At 39.7% G+C, this 24,085-nt stretch overlaps 1 protein-coding gene and 2 long non-coding RNA genes across 7 annotated transcripts in view; 2 read left to right on the top strand and 1 right to left on the bottom strand.

Moving 5' to 3' along the window:
- SLC10A7 (solute carrier family 10 member 7) overlaps positions 1 to 13,478 on the top strand; it is a 141,541-nt gene extending 128,063 nt beyond the window's left edge. For 4 of the 5 annotated variants that reach the window (XM_084518661.1, XM_084518664.1, XM_084518660.1 and 1 more), the window contains 2 exons: positions 8,261 to 8,406; positions 10,778 to 13,478. In XM_084518661.1, coding sequence (XP_084374787.1) covers positions 8,261 to 8,406; positions 10,778 to 10,822 — 191 coding nt within the window. In that variant the 3' untranslated portion in view covers positions 10,823 to 13,478. Of the gene's footprint in view, positions 1 to 4,548; positions 4,725 to 8,260; positions 8,407 to 10,777 lie in introns of those variants that run through there. The other variant, XM_084518662.1, reaches the window with a different exon arrangement.
- On the bottom strand, positions 12,945 to 19,253 carry LOC311436457. The gene is made up of 2 exons (XR_014692868.1): positions 19,121 to 19,253; positions 12,945 to 15,933 (listed from the first exon to the last, which is right to left on the bottom strand). It is a non-coding gene; the product is annotated as an uncharacterized lncRNA (long non-coding RNA).
- Positions 19,254 to 19,456: 203 nt separating this feature from the next.
- On the top strand, positions 19,457 to 24,014 carry LOC311436454. Its single transcript, XR_014692865.1, has 3 exons — positions 19,457 to 19,619; positions 21,285 to 21,375; positions 23,648 to 24,014. It is a non-coding gene; the product is annotated as an uncharacterized lncRNA (long non-coding RNA).
- Positions 24,015 to 24,085: the final 71 nt, after the last annotated feature.

Here is a 24,085-nt window from a genome sequence, read left to right as displayed (position 1 = left end):
AGTTTGCCTCCAGCAGTACTAAAATGTGCATCAGAGGACAACAGTTGTTTACTGTGTTTGAACTGAAGAATCTCACCCAGGAGATCTCATTCACTTGAAGTTTACATCTCTCAATCTCGACTTACAGAAAGAGATCGATGAATAACAATTGTCATTTCAGAGTTGCACCTCTCCAATTATTTATTTGGTTGTGTGTCTTCCCAGATGTACACATAATTGGATCAGACACTAAAAACCAGATTGCAGGTTTTTAATGACAGCAAGCTCGTACCTCTTTATAATAAAAAAAAATAAAAAAAATAAACACATATCCATCTGTAAAATGATAATGACACAAGAGCCCTGCCAACCCTCCCTCCCCACCAAAAACAGTTAAAGTTAATTTATCTGCTTTAAGAAACTACATTATACTCAGCAGACAGCTGACAGGTTACCCTCGGGAAGATCCACATTTGGACATGACTCAAGAATTTTTTTTACTTCAATCTGGCAGAGGCTACAAGTGTCACCCATGCTAAACCTGAGTATTGAAGATGATGTTGAGTCTCCCTGAGAGAGTTGCATCTACATTTGCTGCTCTCAGTGCACCTTCTGGCAGCCAGTCTGAGCTGCTGACTCCAGACACTTCTGAAAGAGTGGGTGCAAAGATGTAAAAAAACAAACAAACAAACAAACAAACAAAAAAAAAAAAAAAAAAACCAACAACAGCAACAAAAATTAGAAATCCTACAGTTCATGGAATTTTAGGATGGGAAATAGTATCCCTTAGTATTTCTGGGTAGTATGCTGTTTTCTCAAAATGCCTTCCCAAATGACTGCAACATTTAAGCTTTTCTGGCCTCATAGCTCTTTTTCTTGGACTCAGAAATCAGGTAAAGAGATGATTGAAGGAAAAATATGCTAGCATTCCTAACATTTTTCTTTCTTTGTGAAAAGAATCTTTTTTTGTTTTATCATTTATAATGAATTTGTGGTATCATGTTTTCCTTTGTGTCAAAGCTTCAGGAGAAAAAGACTTAAAAAAAATAATAATAAAATTAGAAGATATGAAACAGTTTGGGATATAATCCTTTCCTTCTTGTGTTTACAAAAATAACAGGTGTGACTATAAAATAAAATTATACTTGTAAAAATATATATATGTAAATAAATCCACATAATCAAGACTCTAATGCTGAGAGAGATGTTAGCCTCAGCTGTGTGTGGAAGGGGCAGTAACGTTCAAGGAAATAATCAAATTAATCAAATCTCAGCTTATGTTTTTAGGAAATTTGTCAATCTGGTTGTCCAGAATTCCTTTCAATAGTGGATCTAACATATTAAACCTTCAAAAAGTATTGAATACAGGAATTGTAGAGAAGGGAAGGAAGTGTTTAAATTCTATTTGTTTAAACTTCATAGCTTAGATATTAATAGTGAATTACAAGGAAGATTTTACCCTATGCCTTGAATATAATATGTGTGTGAAGAGTGAATTGATCTTTAAGCAATAAAAAGCAGTGAAGTGTTATGGTCAGCTTACACCACTGCTGTGCCTGCACTGTGGTCCCAAATTAAGGATAAGTCGCCTGTAAAATATGACTCATGATGGTTCAATTCATTCGTGTATTCCCTCTTAACTAATTATTACTACCATGTTGTCAGGCAGGTGGAGGAGGTGTTCTAGAGTCTGAGGCACTAGTCTTCAGTTGTTGATGTTAAATGTTTCATTGCTAGCAGCTGGTAAGATCGCCTGTGTTGTTCACTAAACATCGCTTCCAATCTGAACACATGCATTGAAAACCCAGAAATAGGCAAACTGTACTTTCTTCCTCTTCCATCTTCTACATTTATTTACTTAAAATTTTGATAGTATCACAATGTGTCATTTTCTAGTAACTACTTAGATTTCACTTAAAATTGCTGATTTATGATGAGTATAGTGAGCCAGTTACCTGAAGAACAGGAATTACTAAAAGCATACAAACCATACTAGGGTTTTGGTTTTTCTTAGTTATGACAAAATATAAATATATATTCCTTATTTCCTTTTCTTCTCCTTCTTTATTTGAGTATTAGACCAGCTAAGTCTCTTACAACATAGTGTGGGTCTCAGTGAAATTCTTGCACTCGTAGGGTAATTGCATGGACCACACCGTGTGATCACATCAGTCTAATTCAGTACAGAGCCTTTCCAATCTTTCCAATATTTCTAGTCCTCTGAGAGAGGTAAGTCACCTAGTGTCGTGCAATAGTTTAATATGATTTCATATTACATTGGAAGATGCTTTCTTCAGCTGAAAGCACTCAGCAGAGAGCACGTATTTGTAAAGTTACTGGTAGTCAGATATCATTCAGCTGTTCCCAAGACTGAAAGAAACTGGTCCTGAGGGAAAAGCATTTAACTTGAGTTCAGTGCATATTTAGGTGAGGGTAAAGAATCCTTATCTGGTTATTTTGTCAAAAGCATCATGATATCAGTATGTCATAGCAGAGTCTTAACAAGGGCAGTAACTTCTATCCCTGGGTTGCCTTCACTGAGGAGAGGCCCAGTATATGAACTTCTGCCTCCTCAAAACTAACCATTGCAATCTGATTTACCTGGAAGAAAAGCAAGGAAATCTTTAAGAAAGTTTGAGAACTGGAGATTAGCAGTATGTTGCCATTCTGGCAGCTATCTGCATGAGCAACCTTTCTCTCATCCTGTGTACTGGATTTTTCCAGATCTCACCACCCTTTCCTACCATGCAGTCACTGGACTGCATGTGATGCTATTCTGAAATTCAGCAGTAAAATTTCAGGTGCTCATTTGGCACTGTCTTTGCAGAGAGAAACTCAGAAATCTCCTGTTTTGGCAGTTTAGGAGGGGTTTAATGCAATATATGCCTCCCTTTGCGGGCTTCTCAGTTTAAAAAAAAAAAAAAAAAAAAAAGCTTTTTGGCCTACTGATGTTCCCTTCACATCAACTCCTGAGAGGATTCTTCAGAAAGACAGCATAGCACAGAGAGTGTCAGAGAAGCCACCATTCATACACCTGCTTCATTTTGTATATTGCAGTTAAAGATTATGGCAGTTGCGAATTCTGAAATGTATAGATGAGGAGAAAAGAGAACTGAAAAATGCACAGGTTAAGGATTTTCTTCTGAGTATTTCCACTGCCTCTCTCTAACAGTTGTTTGACGCTCTGATTCCTTGTGATTTCATAGCCTTAGTGATGACCTCTTTGTTTTGTACCTAAATCTCTTTTCCGGAGAAGAAATGCAGGAGCATTTTGTGATTTGGAATATGTTTCAGTAATTTAAGCTATAAAGTTTTAGGATAAATTGTTTGTTATAAAGACATTTAAGGGGAAAAACCTATACAGTGAAGTATGTAAGTAGAGCATCTAGCAATAATTCTGCTTTGGGTGTGAGAGATAATGGCCTATGTTTCAGTGGTAATAAAAATGTTCTATTAAGTTCTCTGAATCCATCGCAATGTGGTAGAAAACAGCAAATGATGAAACACTGCTTTGAGGGGAGCTTACACATCCAGTGAGCATAAAATAAACATATTAAAATAGAAAAAAAAACAACTGATTTCCAGTACTTATTGTTTTATCACTTCCATCATGGGTATAGGATAAAAGAAAACTCTTACTTGCTTGTTAGAAGAAGAAAGCTCTTACTTGAAGTTCTTACTTGGCAGATGTCAGTTGAAAGCTCTGCTATGGAATATGCTGCAATGTCAAACTCTGTTGGGTAATTTTAGACAAATGTGTCATGTGTGACACGGAAATATGGCATGCTGTACATTAGTGATTTCCCAAGTGTTTGGATCAGGTAGTAATGTGCTGAGAAAGTGCTCTTTATCTCTCCGCGCTGTGTACTTGTATAGCAGTGGGGAAAGGCTTTTGGTAGAAATTACTTTAGTCAGAAAAAGAATCCATTTACAATATGTGCCTTCTAACATCTTTCAGACAATGCATTGTATTAAAGAGGCATTTTTTGATTAATGTTTTATAAACATTTTTCAGCATGACAGCTTAAAGTCCCTGTAAAATTGTAAATGCGTGCATAGTGCTCACTTCCATAAAGTCAAATGCCATCTCATAAAGTCTGGTTGGATCCTGTCAGTGACAGTGACACAGAATCAGTACCTTGGAGCATTAAAATTAATTTGCTTCATTTATATTACTGCCATGATAGCTAGATGAAAAGAGACCTATATTTAAATTCTCTTAAAAATACCTTCAAATCTTTTAGGATTTTTATTATAATTATTTTACAGTTAACTAAATGTAGAGAAGTGCAGCATAATATTTTCATGGGCCTTTTACGAAGGTGACTACAAAATATGAAAGTAGCAAAAAGGAAAGGGGAGCATGTGGGAGGTTATACTGGGTGCAGAGCTGGAGGAAGGATAAATAGCTTTCCGTTTTGTAGACTACTACAGGAACAGTGGCCTTAGACCAGGGCTGATAAACTACAGCCTTGAGACCAGATTGGGATACTCTAGAGCAATGGAAAGCAACCAGGACTTTCCTGTCCCAGACCGTATGAGCAGTCTTCTCACTCCTCCTTGCTTCAGTTCCTCAGGTGTGCGAAGTTGTTGCGTGATGGGAAGAGGCTGGATGAGGATGGAGACAAAGAGAAAAGTGAACAGTACTCCCATGTCACAGGAATTACTTCCCTGTCTTAGTTGCAGTGGGCCTGTACCCCATTTCTGCTCTCTGTCCTCTCGTCAGACATAGTGAGTGAGGGTCTTTGGCAGAGGAGTTGAACCAAGATGCTGGAAGCCTGTAACTTCATAAACTGGAGCAGCATGGATTGGTGTCTGTGATGTGAGACTTCAGACCATGACGGCAGTCTTAAAACTCACCAGCCTGTATACAACCTTTGTTAATTCCAGCATTCCTCCGTCAGTGTCAGTCAGGATGAAGACCCAAGAAAGTCAGTCCAACTTCCCTGAAATGCAGATAAGCATGATTTAATGGCTCTGTGAAAACAGAATGACAGATCCTTACAGGTGTCATTCCTTACACATGTGAATGCTCCATTCTGTAAGTAAATGCCCTAGTGTTACTGGAAGGCCACGGGGGAAGGGAGCGTCTGCTGTGTACTTTGAGGAAACAAGAATTATAGCTATGCCAGTGGCTTGTTTTCTACAACAAGTGATTTGATCCCGTGCAAAATTTTACTTACCTTAGACTAAAGATATAGCTATCATACTCCATTAATACTGAGAACAATATGTTATAAAAATGAGGAAAAGAAGAATGGACAGCCCAAAATAAAGACAGCAAGCTCCATTTTGCTTAGCAACTTTATTCCTTGCCATCTATCCAAAAGATTTAAACTCTTCTTACAATAGCTTCTTACAATGCTAGTTCATAGTCTCATCTTGAAAATGCATTCTAAGGTACAGCAAACAGCAGCACCCCAATCATCAGCTGGGATTTGGTTTTCATTCTTTTCCGGTTGTGTTGTTGTTGTTTTCAAATGGTTTATTTAAAAACAAGCAAGAAAAAAACAAACACCCAGTTACTAATATTTTTAAGAGAGGAAAAAAAATTTTTCCTAAAAAGGAATTGGTGTGAGCTTTATGCTCATGAAAAACATCATCAATCATCCTGATGCTTGCAGTTGCTATATGTTGGAATAAAAAAAGTTTAGATAATATTTAAAAAAAAATAAAATCCCATGCTGTTTTGTTTAGCTCTGTGGTACTATGACTGACATAAGCATTTGTGACTGTAGTCTATGGATCTCTGTCATGAAATAGTTTTGGAGAGAGTTGCATGCTGGCAAAGTTGAAATTGCAAAAACCAGAACGTACATAAAAAGGGAACAGAGAATTTGCTTTTCTTTAAACTACTGCTTACCTGCAAAAAATATTACTTCTTCTTTTCACCAGTTAGTTTTTCCTAGTAAATAGCAGGAACTTTAATTGCACATTAGTGGCTTACAAGAACCTATTGTTGTGACATGTATTTAAACAAGCTGTGAATTAAGAACCTCTTTCCACCCTGCAATCTAATTACATTGTCACACTAATTATAGTATTTTGTATTTATATTTGACAACTTTAATTTTCTTTTCCTAGTTTACTGAAATAGCTTTCCTCTAGAGAATTTACCTTTTAGTCTAGAATTTCTCCTATTTTCTTTCAGTTCAGAAAATGTACAGTAACTTAAAGAATGCCTCAGTCGCTTTGGATCCATTCTGTTCATGTCTCCACCATTAGTTTTCTGTGTGATCTTAGGCTGGTCATCTTAGAGTTCCCAGATTCTTTGTTGGAGTCCTGTTCAGCATACTGAAGTGTTTTTAAATCTATGGATGACAAATGCCAGGTCCTGTCTTATGAACATAAATATAACGTGTTCATAGGTTGGGACTCTAGTTTATTTTTCTGTGGTTAGAAAACAGGAAAAGACATGTTAGGGGGAAGTTGAGACTGGAAACAGACAATAAAATCATTATCTGTTTACAAAAACAATATGATGGGTATTTGAAGTAAATTATACTCCATAATAGAATGCAAATTCCCATTTAATTCCTATCAAAATACTGTATATTCCTAAGCCCTAGAAATCAGTGTTAATAATAAGCAGTCCTATTGTGTTGGTGATATGTCCCTGATACTGTTTTAAGGGTAATTATTTATTAATATTGAATTAAGTATGCAAGCCTTTATTTTTTTGATTTAGTCTTTTGCTGGAAATAGCCACATAAGAACAGGCAACTGATATGGGGATGAGGTTGTTAGTGGTTTAATGTGATGAAGCTAATTAAAATAATTAAAAGAAATTGTGCTGTGGCAACTGTGAAGATTTTGGCAAGTTTAGCTATGTGTGAGCAATAAAGAGGTACTGGCAGCATAAATATCCAGCAAATAAGATATGCTTTCCTCCCAAAGGAAGGGAGACACTTTATTAAGGGAAAGGTTGTTGAGAACAGAAATTTATTCAAGACATAGATAAGTTTTTGTTTGTTTGTTTGTTTTGTTTGTTTGGTTGGTTGGTTTTTTAATGGCAAATTTGGTTGATCTAAATCATCTACTAATGGGGGAATGAAGGTCATGTGCCACAGTGCTCAGTTTATTGTCACTGCCAAGAAAGAAGACGCAGATAAACTCTGTGAAAACTCTTGTCTAGTTTCGTTCGCTGCAAGGTTGATGCTGGTGGAAGATTCCTAGACTGACATGTAAACCAGAGAAAAAGTAAGGTATGTTCTCAGGGGGGTCCTGAGGACTAGCAGCGACTCTTGTCTGCAACTGGTCAAACAAGACAAGAGATGGTTGTGAGGATTGCCTATGCTTTGTGGAGCAGGTAACAAAGCTGCAAGATTTAAACAGACTATTTTGAACAATTAAGTGTTCAGTGTCAGCTTAATCAGTTTCATTACTGCAAGAACTAAATCAAACGTAACCTTACATATCACTTCATCAAGTGGGAAGATTACGCATGGAGATGTCTAATAGAAGTAGCACTGTTGAGCATAAATTCAAGCTCTTCAGAAAAATGGCCTATGTCTCTCTCTTAAAATTTACCTCTTCCAACACCTAGCAACTTCTCTACTCCAGCTGCTCTCCAATTCTGCATATGGCCTCTTCATATTGCTCACTAAACCTTTTTTCTCTCAAGCTGTCTCTCTTCTGAAACATACAGGTAGAGCAGAGAGTTTTACTCTCTAACACGTGAACACTCACCTGCACAATACTTGACTCTCCAACTTAACTATGTGAATCAGTCTAGGGATGTCATTTGGGTACTTAACTGGCAGGGAGTATGCCAGGAAAACGCAACCCTCCTCCAGAGGTGAATGGACTGAAGAAAAGGTTACAAGCAGGAGTTGGGCTGCTTGGATGGCGGACAATCATGAAAATATGAAACAGCATAGCAAGATAAGGTTATAAATAAACAGTACAGACCTATGCTTGGCAACTGAGCAATCATGTTGTAGCACTGATGTATTTTATAGCATATCTTCAGCAGGAGTTTGCAGCTATCAGCAAAATTAGAAAAGATCTTTATGGCATTCCCCTACTGCTTCCTTTCTGGCATAGAGCTTTCTCTGCAATGTATTTTTTTTTTTTTGTTGCTGTTCATTTTCTTACAGGATTTTTTTGGTAGTTTTTTTTTTTTTTTTTTTTTTTTTTTAATATATATACAACCTCTGTGCCTTCATGTTCTGTTTTCTTGGAGGGTATTGGATGGTTGGGTTGTTTTGCAAAATGCTTTGCTTTTGTCCTTGACTTGAAATCTGAATTGAGAATCTGTCTCCTGCTTTTCTGCCTGCAGGGATTCCAATGCTGAAGATAGTATTTGCGGGATATGAGCACCTGTCCTTAATTTCTGTCCCCTTACTCATCTATCATCCTGCTCAGATTCTTCTTGGCAGTCTTTTGGTACCAACGATAAAATCTTGGATGGTTTCTAGGCAAAAGGTAAGAGCTTCACTTCAGTAAAATCACCTTGCTAACTTGAATTCTAATCCTTAAATTACTCACTGTATGTGGCTCCATTTTGGTTACCTGAGTTATGAAAAGTGGGAAAGGTCCCAGTTTTCCAGAACTGAGTCCAGAAATCAGGTCTTGTTAAGCTATACTTATCTTAGCATCCAAAAATGGACAATTGTGAATCATATTTAATTTTGAGATTCCATCAGTTTCATGTAATGATAACTACTTAATTATCAAAATTAAATAATTACAGACATAATCAGGAGACAGGTTGTTTAAAGAAAATTGCATGCTGTTCCTGAAGAATGATAGCCCAAAGTTGACGCTACCAGTGGCAGAACAATCCCTGCAATGCTGGCTTCATTGTCTAGCTGCTCCCTGCTGCCAAGACCAGGAGTGTGGCTGGAGTTCATCCAGACCTCCCTGGTCCTCAGGGGTGGTACTGGCTTTCAAGGGCTGCTGTCAGTTGCTGCAAGTTAGCACAGCCTTTAAACAGGGCATCAGAAAAGTCAGACCAGTACTGGAGAGATTTACAGTTCACCAGCACTAGTTTCTTATTCATTAAGCTTCAAATAAACCTTCTGTGTTAATCAGACTGTAATGCTACCATAGAGCCACTTCAGGGGATTGTTGTTCTGTTGCAGCAGATTTATCAGTTGGTCTTCTGTATTATTCACAAATGTTATTTTAATTACTCTCATAAGAAAAATCAATGAGGTTGGGGTTGGTACAGTTGCAATAAGTATAATAGAAGTGAATATTGTGACTGGATAATGGTCTCCCGCTTTGAAAATAAACATGTCATCATCACCCTTGATGTTTATTTTCTATAAACACCTTGGTTTCGTTTTGGCATCTCTCTTGCAGGGGGAGACGGTTATCCAGTCACAGTACTCAACTGCAGTGACATTCTTACTTAATTATGATAGTACATGTGATCTGGTTGTATGAAATTGAATTTAAATATTTAGAGGTTCATCTGCAGTACGGTATTTCTAGTTCGTAAATATGGCAACAGAATCTGCCAAACTACAAAGTTAAAATATTGTTTCCCCAAACAAAATGTGGGATGATGTCTCTCTCCAAAGTCTCTCGCTGAATAATATCCAAAAGACTAATCTCAAATGGCTAGATTTAACAATAGTTAAATGCTGGAGTTTCTGAAAGCTGGTGTTTCTGAGGGGAATATAGCCTATTTATTTTTAAAGGTTTAGATTTTTTAAAGGGTTTACATTTGTGCTAGAGTGTTTTTTCAGCAGTGTATACAAGCTTGAAATGTACACTATTAAAGGTTAATATCTACAACAAGAAGACCCATCAGACTTATCTCTCAGACTGAAAATTGCTTGTTTAGCCAACAATCCTCCAGAAACAAGTGTCTTACCCATCAAGCAAATGCGTCTGTCAGGGCACTTCCCTCAAAAGGACACGGAAAGCAAAGGTTCCAAATTTGATGAATTTCCCTCTCAGGCCACAAGAAACACCAAGTATTTTTTGTTGAACAGCACACCAAAAGAAGGCATCCTGCACAGTGCACACATCTGTATAAATTTGCAGCTGAAAGCCTAACCCCATTTCAGCCTGTCACGCTTGCCTCCTAGGTTAGAGAGGGTGCTTCCTGCCAAACTGGAAACACGACCACTTATTATTTGAGCTGAACCTCTGTCACATACTGAGTAGTTCAGCTACCATAATTGGCTGACCCTGCCATTGCTTCAACGTTTCTCCATGGGGTTTCTCCTCTCCTTGTAAAAACGTTTGGTAAGAGCAGACTAAAGCTACAGACATTTTAAACAAGATCCTCAGGCATCAGTCACCTGGCATAAGATCAGTTCTGGACTTGGCTTACTCTTACATACCCTCAGAAAGGAAGGTGTAAACACCCAAGGTGCATGACATCCACCACTGTTACAGTGACTATGCTGTGAGCAGGCTTTGAGCCACATGGAAAGAGGCCAAGGACCAAAAAAGTGTTTGCAGAAGTTCTCATCACAGTCTTTACCCTGAGTAGCTCAGAAGCTCTTGTATCCATGCCACAGGTGGTTTCTTGACTGGGGTCCCAACAGTTGCTTTCTAAAAGACATCTGAGACCCACCCCAGCTTCCTTCACTGCCAATGTAGCCGTATTCCTTAAGGTTCCTCTGTTATGTCTGTCTGTATATGAGGAGGTTGTGATGGGCTATCAGAGATAAAAAGAACATCAAAATAGAGTGGCCTATTAGCTGCATGCTGATAACTTACCATCCCAGAAGTACATGGAGCATTTTGTCAACCCTCAATAAAAAGCTTGTCATGTACTGTTGATCTTCTTTTAATATAAAAAAAGTGATGTTTTTTTTTCTTTCCCTGTTCACAGGCACTGAAGTTAACCAGGCAGCCCAAAGTACCTGTGAAGGTATAATGATGGAGATGGCCTGTGTCACAGTGAATGTATATATGTACTATACTGTACACACAGACAATTGAGACAACTGGGTATTTGTGAATGTTGCTTCAGTGCATATTTTATTTTTATATATACATATATTATATATATATATTAAAACGATACCTGTTAAGTGCCTTACAGATGCATTTTTGGCAAAAGCATTGTTTCCAGAAGCCACTTTGTTGGTTACTGCAAGAAGTTGTACAGTATTTTGGAGTCCTTTAGTTTTTATTTTTCTAACAGAGTGAAATGAAGAGGTCATGACTAGTAGCTGTTCCTTCCATTACCCCTGCTTTGATGCCAGGGTGCACCAGCTGTAAGTTTCTGTTTTAAACTAGCCAAAATGACCAGAAGCCTATCCCACTGCTGGCTTACCCTGGAGAAGAGCTTTCTTGAAGGTTTTTTTTCAAGATTGACTTGAATTCCTGTGTGATTCTGTTACACTCCCTAGTCATATGACTGTGACATGCCTTTTTCTTCTGAGTTTGTGTATACTCAGCATGGGGCCATCTATTGGATAGAAGCTGAGAAGCATGAATTATTTGCATTTGTTGACACAGTTGTCTAGACATTCCTTCAAAGTTAATGGTATCTCAAGAAAATTCTTTCAATTCCATTGTATGATATTGTGCCATTGTATATCTTAAATGCCTCATAAGCTTCTTCAAAGAAATGGTCTGGTGCTTGGGTTATGAGTGAAATATTTGTGTTTGCAGCTAGGAGATCTTTTATAATTTACCCCTGAAGAACACATTTTTGTTTTTTTCTTTCTTTTTTTCTTTTTTTATTTTTGTTGTTGTTGTTTTTGTTTTTCTTCCCCTGGTGCAATGCACAGAGATCTACAGTGACAGAATTTAGGATGTTAATATTGAAGCAAAGTCTTTATTGTAGTAAGCCAAGCTATGTTTTCTGTATTGCTGCATTGGTAATGAATAATAGTTTGTGAGGATAAGAGTTGACAATTATTTTCTGTTGCCAATTAAAAAGATCCTTACAGTAACAGGAACACTATCTTAGCTAATTTGACAATCAGTCACAACTTTTTAGAAAATCAAATGTTACCTTTTTTAGTGAAACTATATAAAACATATACAAAATACTATTTCTAATGGGAGAGTTGAAGAGATGGGAACACAGGCATATGTTTTAAGCACCTAGCCAGCACTGCATTTTGCCTGAGAGATTGAGATTTCAGAAGAGAACTCTACACTAGACTCTGAGGGTTCCTATCTGCAAAAGCTGTGCTGGCAATTGTGGGTTAAAACATTAAAAGGAATGAAAGAAATTGGTCAAACACAGATCAATGTAAGTGCAGAAACATCATGTGTGTCACAGGTAACATTGCAGCAAATGCGACTGAGCCGATCTTTAGCAGATGTAAATTATTATAGCTCTGGTAGGGCTATAGGCATTTATGCAAGCTAAAGGTCTTTTTTTTTTTTTTTTTAATGAGAATAGGCATGTGAAATTCATATCCTTTTGCCTTACTGAAAAACAAATCATCTTTGGTTTACCTAGTGTGTTTTTTCTAGTCTGGTATTCCCGTGAATAACAGGAAAGCAGTCTGGTACCAATCATCAGTGCTTTACCTGATGGTCTGTCAGTGCAAGACTGCTCTGTTGCCATCTGTATGAGAAACTATCAGGAGCCAACACTGTCACCTTATTCAAAATTGTCGTCACTGATAAAACAACCACATAACAAAGGTACGTGATGTGGTAATAAGCTGAATTCTTGCCATTCCCTGGAGAGGAATCAAACTCTGCACACTGAGTATGTGGGAGGGCTGAGAGACACCCCCAGTGTCCTCTAGGGCTGTGCTGTCTTCTCACTAGCCAGTAATGCAAAGGACAGCAGGCAGTGAGCTCACAGTTTGGATTAGTATGTCCCTAGATGGCAGTCAGATCCACCAACCGGCTAACCTGGGAGGTAACGAGAGAGGGAGAGAGTAACATGCACGTTCCTGGGCCCTTTCTTAAAAACTCCTTTGTCTGTGCTTAAAAACTCTCCTTGCAGCAGAGTCCAGACTCAGGACAGCTCCTTTTTGTTTGCTATAAACCTGAACATCCAGAATGTTGTAAGGACTTAATCCCACTGAAATTAATGTCTCTTTCCATTGGTTTTGAATGGCAAAGCAACAGTCCCAGGAAGAGTGACTTTTTTTTTTTTTTTAATATACAGGACAAGTTCAAGCATACAGTAATTTAGTGTGGTTGTGTTGGCACTAAATAGTCAGAACACTGCAGCTACCCTTACTGAGCTACCTCTGTGTACTGAATCTCATACTTTCAGTACATCCAACAACTTGCTTAGATTCCACTGAAAACATCCTTTCTTTGTTACATACTTTCTGCATTTAAGAATATTTCAGACTGTTTTAAGGTGGAGTTCTGTTAAAGCCTTTACAAAGTCATTTTTGCTTGGGGCAACGTAAATGTTGTGTATGAATGTTGGAGGTGTTGATCTAAAGGGAATATGAAGCAAAACTGAAATACATGTATTAAATCCATACTTAATGAAACTTTATTAATGCATATCAATTCTGTTATGTTTAAAGACTATTAAGATGTTTGTTTTCTGACTTGCTATGCTGGTATGTCCTTAATAAACAGAATGATTTTGAATTTAATTTTGCAAAGAGGAAAACAAGATACAATTACTTATTGAGGTCAACATTTTACCTTTATTACCTTTTGTTTTGTTTTTTGTTTGTTTGTTTTTGTGAGTAAGCTTTTAAATTGTTTGCTTGTCCTTTAAAAAAATCTGTGATCTGTACTGAAATATTTTATGAACTAAACTTGGGGAAAGAAAGTTCTCAGAATACTGTAAATTATAATCAAATGGAAGTTAATTCATTGAGTTCCAACAATTGTTCAGTAGAGAGTTAGAAACGTGGTTTTTTGTTTTTTGTTTTTTTTTTAGCCTTAAATTTAACAGAGAGATCTGGTATAGAACATAACCAGGCAAAACTGGTGACAAATGAGGACTTTGTTTATAAAACATACGGATTTTCTTGATCATTAATACTTAAATTTACATATCTGTAATCCTGTTTAACATTATCAGAGCTAAAAAAATAAAAAAAAAAGACAATAAAACAGCACTTCAGAGTTCACAGGGAATCTTGGCACCTTGTGTTGAGTTATTCAAACATTTAATTTTCCCTTTTGTGCAGTAAATTGAGAAGCTTATGATGACCCCAGTAATAGGTCCAAGATAAATCATTTTTTACACATTTAAAAGCAAGATCTTTATTTTCTGGTTGTAATTCTTCTTATATATCCTTTAGCTCGTGTGAATAGGTTATATGACAGAAGAGCCACAGTCTCAGCAGAAGCTGGGCAGTTGTGCTTGTTCATGGACCAAAAGGAGAGTAATCTAGCAGTTTGGTTTTACAGAAGTAGTCCCCTCAGTTATACTAGCAGTCAGAGAAAGAGGAACTTTTATTTGTGTATGGTTTTCTGTGAAAATATCTCGACAGCAGGAGGTTAGAAGGAAAGATGAAATATTGTCTGTCTGCAAGCACTTTTATTTATGTGTAAGTGCATACGTGCATAAAATATGAGCAGTTACATATGTAGAAATACTAGAAAGGACCAAGTCCCTGGTATATATTTTTTGCCAGTTTGCATATGGAGAAAGAGACTCTTTTTTTTTTTTTTGCTGTTATTCTGACATTAAAAATGAAATTTCAGACACCGAATCGTCTTTTGTATTGAATCGTATTCTTATGCCTTTAGAGCAGATGATCACAGCATTGTATTTGTAAACTGTGGACTATTTTGCACTTAAATAGATGTTGATGCATTTGGGAATTACAACACAGTAAGAGGCTAAATCACGGTTTCACCATTCTGTTATAATCCAAATGTGTTTATATTACTATTATTATAAAGTGCCAGAGCACACAGAGACCTTTGCAAACACGTTAAATAGACAAGAGACTAAATTCTGTCCTTGGTTTCACTTGCACATCTCCAATGAAAAGGCTGTTAAGCTGTGGAGTAGGCTCCCAAGGGAAGCTGTTTGAAAAGCCCTGCCTAACAATGCTCTGTGATAATGTAGCCTATGAAGAGAGTTAAATAAAGAGTATTTTATATTTTATATTTGATGGCCTGCTCTTTCCAGCATGTAACAAACCTAATCTCTTTTGTCCCTATTTCCACGGGTAGCCCCAGTCTCCCAGACCAAAGGTACGGCATCTGACAGGCACAATGTCTGAAGAGTGAGATTGTCTCCTCTTTGCAGTTTTCTTTTGTGAACCACGTATCACTTGCAATCGTTAGACTGTGAGCTCTTTTGAGGAGGCATTTTGAATTCATTTTTTTTTAATTTTTATGTACAGTTACTCTACAATTCTCATTCAGCAGAGAACACCCTACCTGATGGTAAGTAATCATGAGTAGTAGGGACACGTACTATCCAGTGGGTGTAGATTTGCAGGAGTAGAAAAGGAAACGCCAGGAAATAGAGGTGCGACGCATTGCTACAGGCAGGTCTGCTTCATGCTGGCATGTAGAGCTGTAGCAGAGGTCACAAAATCAGCCTCTAAATTGTTCTTTTGCCAGAAAGGTGGAGAGTGAGATCTTCAGTGAGAAGTGAAATTAAATTTGCTAGTGATTAAAAGGACAAGAGAGATGTGTTGGAAGCAATTGGTGCCAATGAGGCCTCTCAGCTGCTCCCCTAAGCAAATTGCAGTCTCAGTGGAATATCGGCTTCTCAGTCCATCAAATTGCAGTAATCAAGTCTGGAGCTGATGGGAGCATGAGTCACCACTTAATTTTCTCATCAGTGGAGGCCAAGTTTTCAAAATATTTTTAGATGCATTTCTGTAGAGATTTCTGCCAGCCAGTGACCTATAAGACTGACAACGAAATGAGCAGTAACTGCTCTTGAATCACACTCTGTTCCCTGCCACCTACCCTGCTGACTGCTGTTTTGGGCATGGAGGGCAGGTAGACTGAAGGTCTTTGTCATCATTGTGCAGAAAAGAGCCCCACTGAGTTGATCCCAACATCAGCATTTCCTAAGTAAAGTACTGTTCCTAGATTTCAGTATTTCTCCTGAAGCTGGGCTCAGCTCACCTAAGAGAAAAAAAAAAAAAAAAGAAAGAAAAAAAAAAAGTCAGTGCAAACTCTTACTGAAAAGCAATATAATCAAGGAGAACAACATGGCTATTAAAATAACCTATTTAACTGTTAACATATCTGGCAGGTCCAAATCAGCTCTGGCTCTGTGTTGCTAGCCCAGACTGGAAGCAAGCAAGAGATTAGGAACTCGTTATCCCTGCTCAGAGAGGCAGCCAGTACTTAGCAGCCGCAGCACACAGAAGAGGCCGTCTGTCTCCAAGGCATCCTGTGCTGGTGCATATTGTCTGCTCTTTACCTGTGTTCAGAGGTGCCACCTGGCAAAACCATTTTTCACCCAGTGAAGAAGAAAAAACCCTCTCTGGACAGCATCAGCCATGGGTGGTCTCCAGTGAGTATAATTAATGAAATCAAAGGCTTACAGATGTCAGTATGCAGATGTTCATCTCTGTAAGAGGAAAAATTACTATTTATGGTCAGTTTTCTTATGAAATGCTTCCAAATTCTTAAGGAAATCAACTCTTAACAGGAAGAAAATGGGCTGCCTTGAAGGAAAGATGATTTCATTGATACGATTTAAAAAATTATGGAGGTCATGTGAGAACTGGCCTTTTGCCAGAGGAATTGTGGAAAATAAAATTTGAGAGTCCCGTGACAATAATTGGGTATGAAATTCTATTGACAAAAGCTTTTACAGGTCTCTGCTCTGTCCGTTCCTTCGCATTGTGACTGCAGTCCTTCCCAATCAGCGTCCTTTGTCTGCTGCACAGCCCATACCCGGTGTTCCAAAATTGTCTCTCATTTCCTGGGGCCTTCCCCATGTAGTTCTGTTTCTCACCAGCAGTGCTTGATGACATCTGCAGTAAAATGTCTTTTTTTCCCCTATCTTCAACCTGACACTGAAGAACTTTAGACACACAAATTCCTATTCCTATGTTCTTCATCAGGACTTGCTGCTCCCCTGTGCCATGGTGCCACCACGCATGTGGGCCTGCAGCTGGCTGTCGGATCTATCACGGTCACTGCTGCTCCATCAGGCAGTCCTACCTTTGCTGATGGTTTCCTTTAGCCTTGGTGGTAATCTAGGCTGTATATATAGCTGCTAAAGCTAAGGGATTCTGGAAAAACTGCATCTCAGTCGGGGATCAAAGAATTCTCTAGGAAAAAAATCCAGAGTCAAGATAACGCTTTTCCAAGAGCAGAGTCTAACCCTCCTCTGCGTTCTCAGCTGTCCGATGCAACGTAGCACTGCGGAGCGGGATTCGAGTCTGCATTGATGCCCCAGAGCCAAAGCCTCCACCCAGCGTTGGTGCTGATGGCAGCATGTAAAATGTATGTATCAATTCTGGTGTGATATGTTTTGCCAAGATCTTCAGCAAACTGTTGCCTGTTCTGTTTCATGGTGTTGCTTTAAATTATAATAATTTCAGGAGGAACTCAATATTTATAACAATTACAAAGAACCTTTTATTTCCAGTGAAATATTTTATATATTTCTGTTTCAGATTGTCTGAAAAATAAACTGTGATTTCCAAATAGTGGCTCAGTACTCAGATGCATGTACAGTATTGGCTGATGCATTCACTCTGCCCTTCTCCAGAACACGTGTACAGCCTTTCAAGTACTTGCAGAGTTGTCTGAAGTGCCCTTTAGGAAAATGGTATAACATCTCTGTTTAGGTCCAATTCCTCGATAAATAAAATATATCCCAGAGGCATAATAGTGTACTAAAAATAAGAGTATGACAATTTCAGCCAGCTAATACAGTAACTCTGATGCAGCTCATGGAGTGTTAACGTGGGAAGTCTGTGTCTTTTCAGCTCAGCTGCCTACAAGCATCGAGCACGGCTCTTTCTCCAAGCCGGAGTCAAATCCCACAGCCCCATTAACAGCAACGTGGGAGCAGTACTTCCCCAGCACGCTCGTATTTGTGCCACCCTGTGTTTACAAACTCCTCTCCTTCTGGCCCTTCCCAATGTAAAACCATCGCGGAGCTGTGATACATGAGGTGTTTGTGAGTCAGTGGAACATGAGTGCTGCAGGCTGTGGAGTCTTGACCTGATCATGGTTCAGATCGGGCAGCGTGTATTTGTGATGCACGGCGCTAACACGTAGCCTCTCCACTTACGAAGGGCATAAAGAGCTGTGTGTTGTTATACAGTCATATATAAACGTGCCCAAATAATCTCATTTAAAGTATCTAACAGGGCATTGTTCTAAAAACAGCAACATTCAAATCTTACTGGTACCATTCCTGGGCAGATTTTTAGGTAACTTTTTTTTTTTTTTTTAAAGTAAGGTGCATATTGCATGTAGAAAAAACACTCTCCCAGTGTAACAGTATGTGTATTAAACCACTACCCTGTATGTTCTGTAATTTAAAATTTTGCATGTCTATAGTAAGTTGTGCTTGTCTAGCTATTATTTTTGGCACCAAACTCTCTGGTAATTCATCCCATTTGAATTTTTAGCTTGGACTTATAAATAAATATGCCCCAGTGTACTGCAAGCAGCAGCTTTCTGTATTTAAAAATTAAATTTTGCGAGAAATTTCAATGCATTTTTCAATATCAGTGCAAATATTCACAATTTAGTTCGTTAAGATGGTATCGCAGTGTTGTTTGCATAGCTGCTGTTTGGGAACGCATTTGAAATTTTTTCAGAAGCCCAAATTTAGGGGTTTATTGTCTTAGTAACAAAATGTTTGCTCTGAACAAAATCCCAGAAGCACAATACATTAGCAGAGAGAAAAGAGTATTTATAGCCAATAATTCAGCTGAACTCTTTTATAAATTATGACTGTAAAGAAAGACAAAAGGGTGCCTTTTTAAAACCTTTTGGCAGCTTCTGGTTCCAGCGATGCTGAGTAAGGTAAGTAATGTTCTTTTGATTAACAGTCAAGCCTTGAGTGGTTTTCGTTTAAAAAAGTCTTTATTAAGCTTTTTTTCTCAGTCATCTTTTTTGTTCTGTTTTGAATGGACTTCCATCTGAAGAAAACTTCCCATGACTTTTTAGCCTGCATTAAATTCACGCTGACAGATGAGAATTATTATTAATTTGCTCCAGAAAGAATTAACAGGCCGTGCCAAATAAATCCACTAAGTGTGCTATTCATCTCTCGCGCATATTATAGCTTAAAAATCATGATAGTGGTGCTATAAAAAATCAAGAGTCAAGCCCATACTTCGACCTGAAGCGAAGAGACGGGCTTGGGCTGAGGGTTGTCGGGGGCCTTATTCTTGTGTCGGCGGGTCAGGACATGACGGAGGCGGAGGGCTCAGCCTGGGCTCTCGGTCTCTAAGAATGAATTTGTGCCCTCAAATTCATCCTGTGCCCGCTTTAGCAGCGCTGAGCCCCGGGGAGGCGCCAGGGGCTCGGTGCCGGCGGCCAGAAGATGGCGGCGGCGGGGGCAGCGGGCGGCGGGGCCGGGCCGGGGGAGCCGCCGCCATCGGCGGGACAAGGCTGCCCCCTGGCGGGAACAAGCGCCTCGCTATGGCCCGTCCTCACCGTCACACCTTCACCAGCGCGCTGCTTCTCTCCTCACAGGTCGCTCAGGGCATGCGGGACTGTGTTTTTTGAGGTTCATCCCTAATCCTGTGTGTGTGCACCCGGTAACTGGCTTGCTTCAAACGGCAGAAGAGCTTACACAGATCAAACGTCCGAGTGAAGCGAGAGTCAAGCAGGTACTCTGTTATTTTTACTGCAGTAGCGTGAGGAGTTACAGCCCAGATCAGAGCCCCGCTGCGCTAGATGCTGGAAGTGGAAAATGTTCTCATTAGCGGGGTGCGCAGACTGTCACAGGAGTGAGCATGAAAGCCTGCACCAGCATTTTTCTAGGTCACTTTTACCTCTCGTAGAAATAAATAGGAAATATACATAAGGTGACAATCACAGTCTTATTTTAATTTCTTTCTTTTTTGAAACAATATGCGTGAGAAGCTTTCATAAAACCCTTTTTTAAAGTCTAGAAACCAGCGTGTGAGTATATTTGCCTTCTCTTGTGCACTGTACACATACACCTTGCAGTAGTCCAAGTGCCAGTCGCATCTACAGTAAGGCTGGAAACCAAACACTCGGTGCTTGCTTGGCCAAGAGCTAGCGAGTTATGCCAGAGTTTCTGCGTGCCACACTGCCCACTTCATTGTCCGGGTGTATGAAAGGAACAAGCTATGCTTTCCCCACAGGAGAGTTTCTCTTATTTGTTGTTGTATCTTTAACCCTTCCCGGCAAATTTCAGCACAAAGGGTTGGTCTGCCTGCCATGTCTATTAACAGCATAGAAGATCGCAGTTAACTTGTCTGACATGTAGTGTTTGTGCTACATTAAGCTTTGGGAATTACTGGTGACATTTTACTTGACTGGGTTAAATATTTTTCCACTTTGAGCCACGTGTTTGCATAATAAAGATCAGCAAGTCATATCTTCTGTGTTTCCCTCTATACCAACAGCATAATGTCCTTGGTACCTGGACACCACTTCCTAATGTACATCAGCGTGCAGTGATATACAGCAAGTCTGATCTTTGACTTGCCTTTGAAATAGGGACACATTTTCTGAACAACAAATTATGCTTTGACATTAGAAGGTGGCAATCTGTAATGGATATTGCAATCTGAAGATTCAAAGAGACTATCTGTGATCTTTGTCCTTAGCCTAGTAAGCTGGAGCCTCTCTTCCCTTCTGCACATTATTTGATTGTAGTACATAACCTTGGGATGTACTAATAATCATTAGTCAGAGCTGATACATCCTTTACGGACCTGCCCTGCTAAGAAAAGGAGATGTTCTCTAGAACAGCAGTAAATCAGCAAAACATGCACTTAAATATACAGTAAAATGTGGTTTGAGACATGATCCTTCATACATCATATAACAAAATGGTTTACTGAGAGAGTCACGCATACACTAATGAGAAAAGAGCACTTCTGCAATGAGACGTGAAAGGGGGAAATGATTCAGTGGTGGGAGGGAGGCTGGGGAGAGGTTCCAGATAAGCTCGTGGTCCAAGGTGGTTGTGACTCCCCAGATCCTGCAGGAGAGCTGGGTGGGAAGGCACTTCTCTGCCCTACTGCGCCTGATGTGGTACCTGGGAGGAAATGGCAGGGAACGGGGAGGGAAAAGATAGGAAGGGAGCACTGCAGAGCTGCTCAGGCTTGTTGACTTTCAGACTATTGAGACTATGGCAGAGGCAGTGGAGAGAGTCTGGCTTATCAGGAGGAATGACGGGGCTGTTCACCAGCTGGGTAGGTCAAATCACTACTTTGTCAGGGTTTTTTTGGCTGGTAAGCAAATGTCTTTTTGCAGTTGAATGCTGCAAGAAATCATTAAAGCGTCCCCTCTTTTTACAGGCATTTCTCATTGTTAGGTAATCTGAGCAAATAAACAATGCATACGTCTGCAGACCAAGGAGCTGGCTGAAGCACAGGTGACCCCACAGAGGTGAGAGAGAAGTCAAAACCTCACCCCTCAGCAAGCAGCTAGTGTGACCTCAACCCGTGCTCAGTGTGTTGTGGAGACGTGCTGAATGTTTTAGTCTCTGGGTTACTGGCCTAGCTGCTTTGCCTCCCTTGGTTTATATGTTCTCCAGTAGTTGCAGAAACTATTGCCAAAAGAGCTGGCCAAGCCATCCTGCCAGATCTCCATAACACCTAGGGCCTCTCCCAGCTCTGCTCTGCGGAGTGGTTCGCCTGAGCTTGCACATCCCTGAGGACTGCTGCAGCTGGGCCCACGGGGGTGGGCATTAGGTTTCACACTTGGGGCAGGGACGTGAACCGGGCTTCAAAAAGGGTTGGTGGAAGAACTCCCATTTACCTCAACAAGGAAGGCTTCGCGTGAGTCTCATCACCCATTCTGGGGCTGCAAAAGTAGTGCATGTTTGGCTTTTTTCTCACGAGTGACAATTCAACCAGTGCAGGAAATGTCTGTGATGACTTAACCAAGCTTTGGGCCAAACGCTCTGCTTAATGTAACCTCTCTGCACTACGTTTAATGCCACTAATGTATTGGAGGGCTGCCATCCCCTGCTAACTGCACTTGGGTCAGGAATCTTTTAATAGAGCAGATGCAGCATAGTGTGAGACAACATCATCTCCCGGGCAGAGAGGAACAGAGTCACGGAAGGGCTTGATCCAAACTGGTGCTGATACCATGAAAAAGCAATAAGAATCAATAAGTGATGGTGTTACGTGTTCAGTACACAGGATTGATGATTTGGGGACAGTGCTTGCTTTTTTTTCTTTTTTCTTTTTCTTTTTTTTTTAATGAAGCAGGGAGAAAGTGGGAATTACAGTGACACAAGATGGGAAAATGAGTATGCAAGTAAGGGAGTGATAACTGGGCATGTCCAGTAGTTATTTCTCTAAACCTTTTTTTTTTTTTTTTAATTAGGATAGCTTATGCATCATAACAACAAGAAAGTATTTCAGCCATAAGAGTTTTCACTGCTAAAACTGTGAACTGTGTTTGATGCCTGTTTGATTGGTGGGGAGACAGGCTTAGGATGGGTGTGAATTAGAGCTGAATGGAAGCTCCTCTGCCACCTTCTGTCAGCAATTCAGACAAAGCACTGTCACTTGCCTGAGGGATGGCGGCCTCACGTGGGCCACAGACTACTTCAGGCTGACCTGCAGTGGAGGAACTGAGACTCCCCACTGTTGAAATAAAGCCAACAGACTGACTGCATTTGTGACCAACACAGTCGTACACCCGGAGAGGGAAATTCTTTCACTTCTCACTCTAATAAGTATTAGAACGGTTTGTGTCTTTCTCTCCCTACCTCTGACTTTTTTTTTTTTCACTTAAACTTGCTACAAATATGAGCATAGGTTAATTTCACTAAAAGGTGAGTCGCTTAAGAATGTGGGGCATTTGAATGATTGGCCTTTTAATAAGTTATTGCTCATGTTTTTAGCAGCATTAAGAAGAGATAAAACCTCTATCCCTCTTGCCACGGCAACTACAATAAGCGAAACGTCATTCAGAAGTCAAGAAAAAAACACAAGCACTTTCAGTCTCAGCCAAGTCCACAAAGCAGCAGAACTCATTACTAATTCAAAGGAGATGTGTCCCTCAGAGCTCACCATTACTGTTTTTACTACTAATAATACTAGAGCTGCATAAATTTAACAGAAGGTAGAGTTTGGCAGAAGGCAAGAGGAGCACTTCAGTGCTCCTATCCTAATCAAACATCTCCCTCTTTCAGACAGGCCTTCATTTCCTGCAATCAGTCTGGTAGGAAGCAGTGCTGGATTATAGGGAAGGTGCTGGGGAGAAGGGTACAGTTTTCAAGCTGTACCAGTCTGATAACATTAAACCTAGAGAGAAATAGGAAGAGGACATAGGTATTTGTAATTTATTTATAAACAACTATGCCTTCATGAGAAACTTCTTAAAATAATATGTGATAGTTCTTTAAATATTTAAGAGTTTGTTGGCCTATTTTCTCAGTTAATTAGGATTTTTTTGGCTGCATTAACAATGAATTAAATGCAGTCTGCTTCAATCACTAGACAGTTCAGCAACACCGGGATAGAGAAACATGATTTCTTTCTAAAGCATGACATAGCAGGCAAACTTCATTGTGTGTGTCTAGACTTGTGCTTAAAAAACTATAAAGTTCCTAGTAGCTAGTGCTTAAACTGGACTTACTGAACATAAAAGCATTCACCTAACACCCTTTGGAGTCCTGAAACAAATGTACTTTCAATTACAGCTTGGCTAACCTTGGCTACTCTGCAGTAGAAGTGCCCCGGTGCAGCCACCCTTCTCATCAAAGTGCGGTGGTTAAGACTGCCCAGGTCATCTCTGCAAGCTGCATTTGTGAGCACACTTATTTTCTTACTCATTTACTTTATTGTTACTTGACAGAAGTTTGGCCACATAGGGGCTGCAAGGCTTCATGTTGCTAATCACAGTGCAGCAGTATGGTCAGAAACGAGCCCTTCCTCAAGATGGAAGTCTCTGTTAGCCAAAGATGTGCTACATTACCCCGAGGGGTCTGAACAGGAGATCATACGTTTCCACTGAAGTCAGTGGCAGTGCAAGGGAGTAACTGAGAGCAGAGCACTGACTGATTATCAAGCATGAAGATGGCCAGCTAGCTGGAGACGGCCACAGTGCCCTGCTGACAGAGCTGTCTGGTGTCCCCATC

This window comes from Aythya ferina (assembly GCF_964211825.1).
Source record: "Aythya ferina genome assembly, chromosome: 4".
NCBI classification, from domain to species: domain Eukaryota; kingdom Metazoa; phylum Chordata; class Aves; order Anseriformes; family Anatidae; genus Aythya; species Aythya ferina.
The sequence above is the reverse complement of the archived record's forward strand: the minus strand, read 5'-3'. Positions and strand labels throughout refer to the sequence as shown.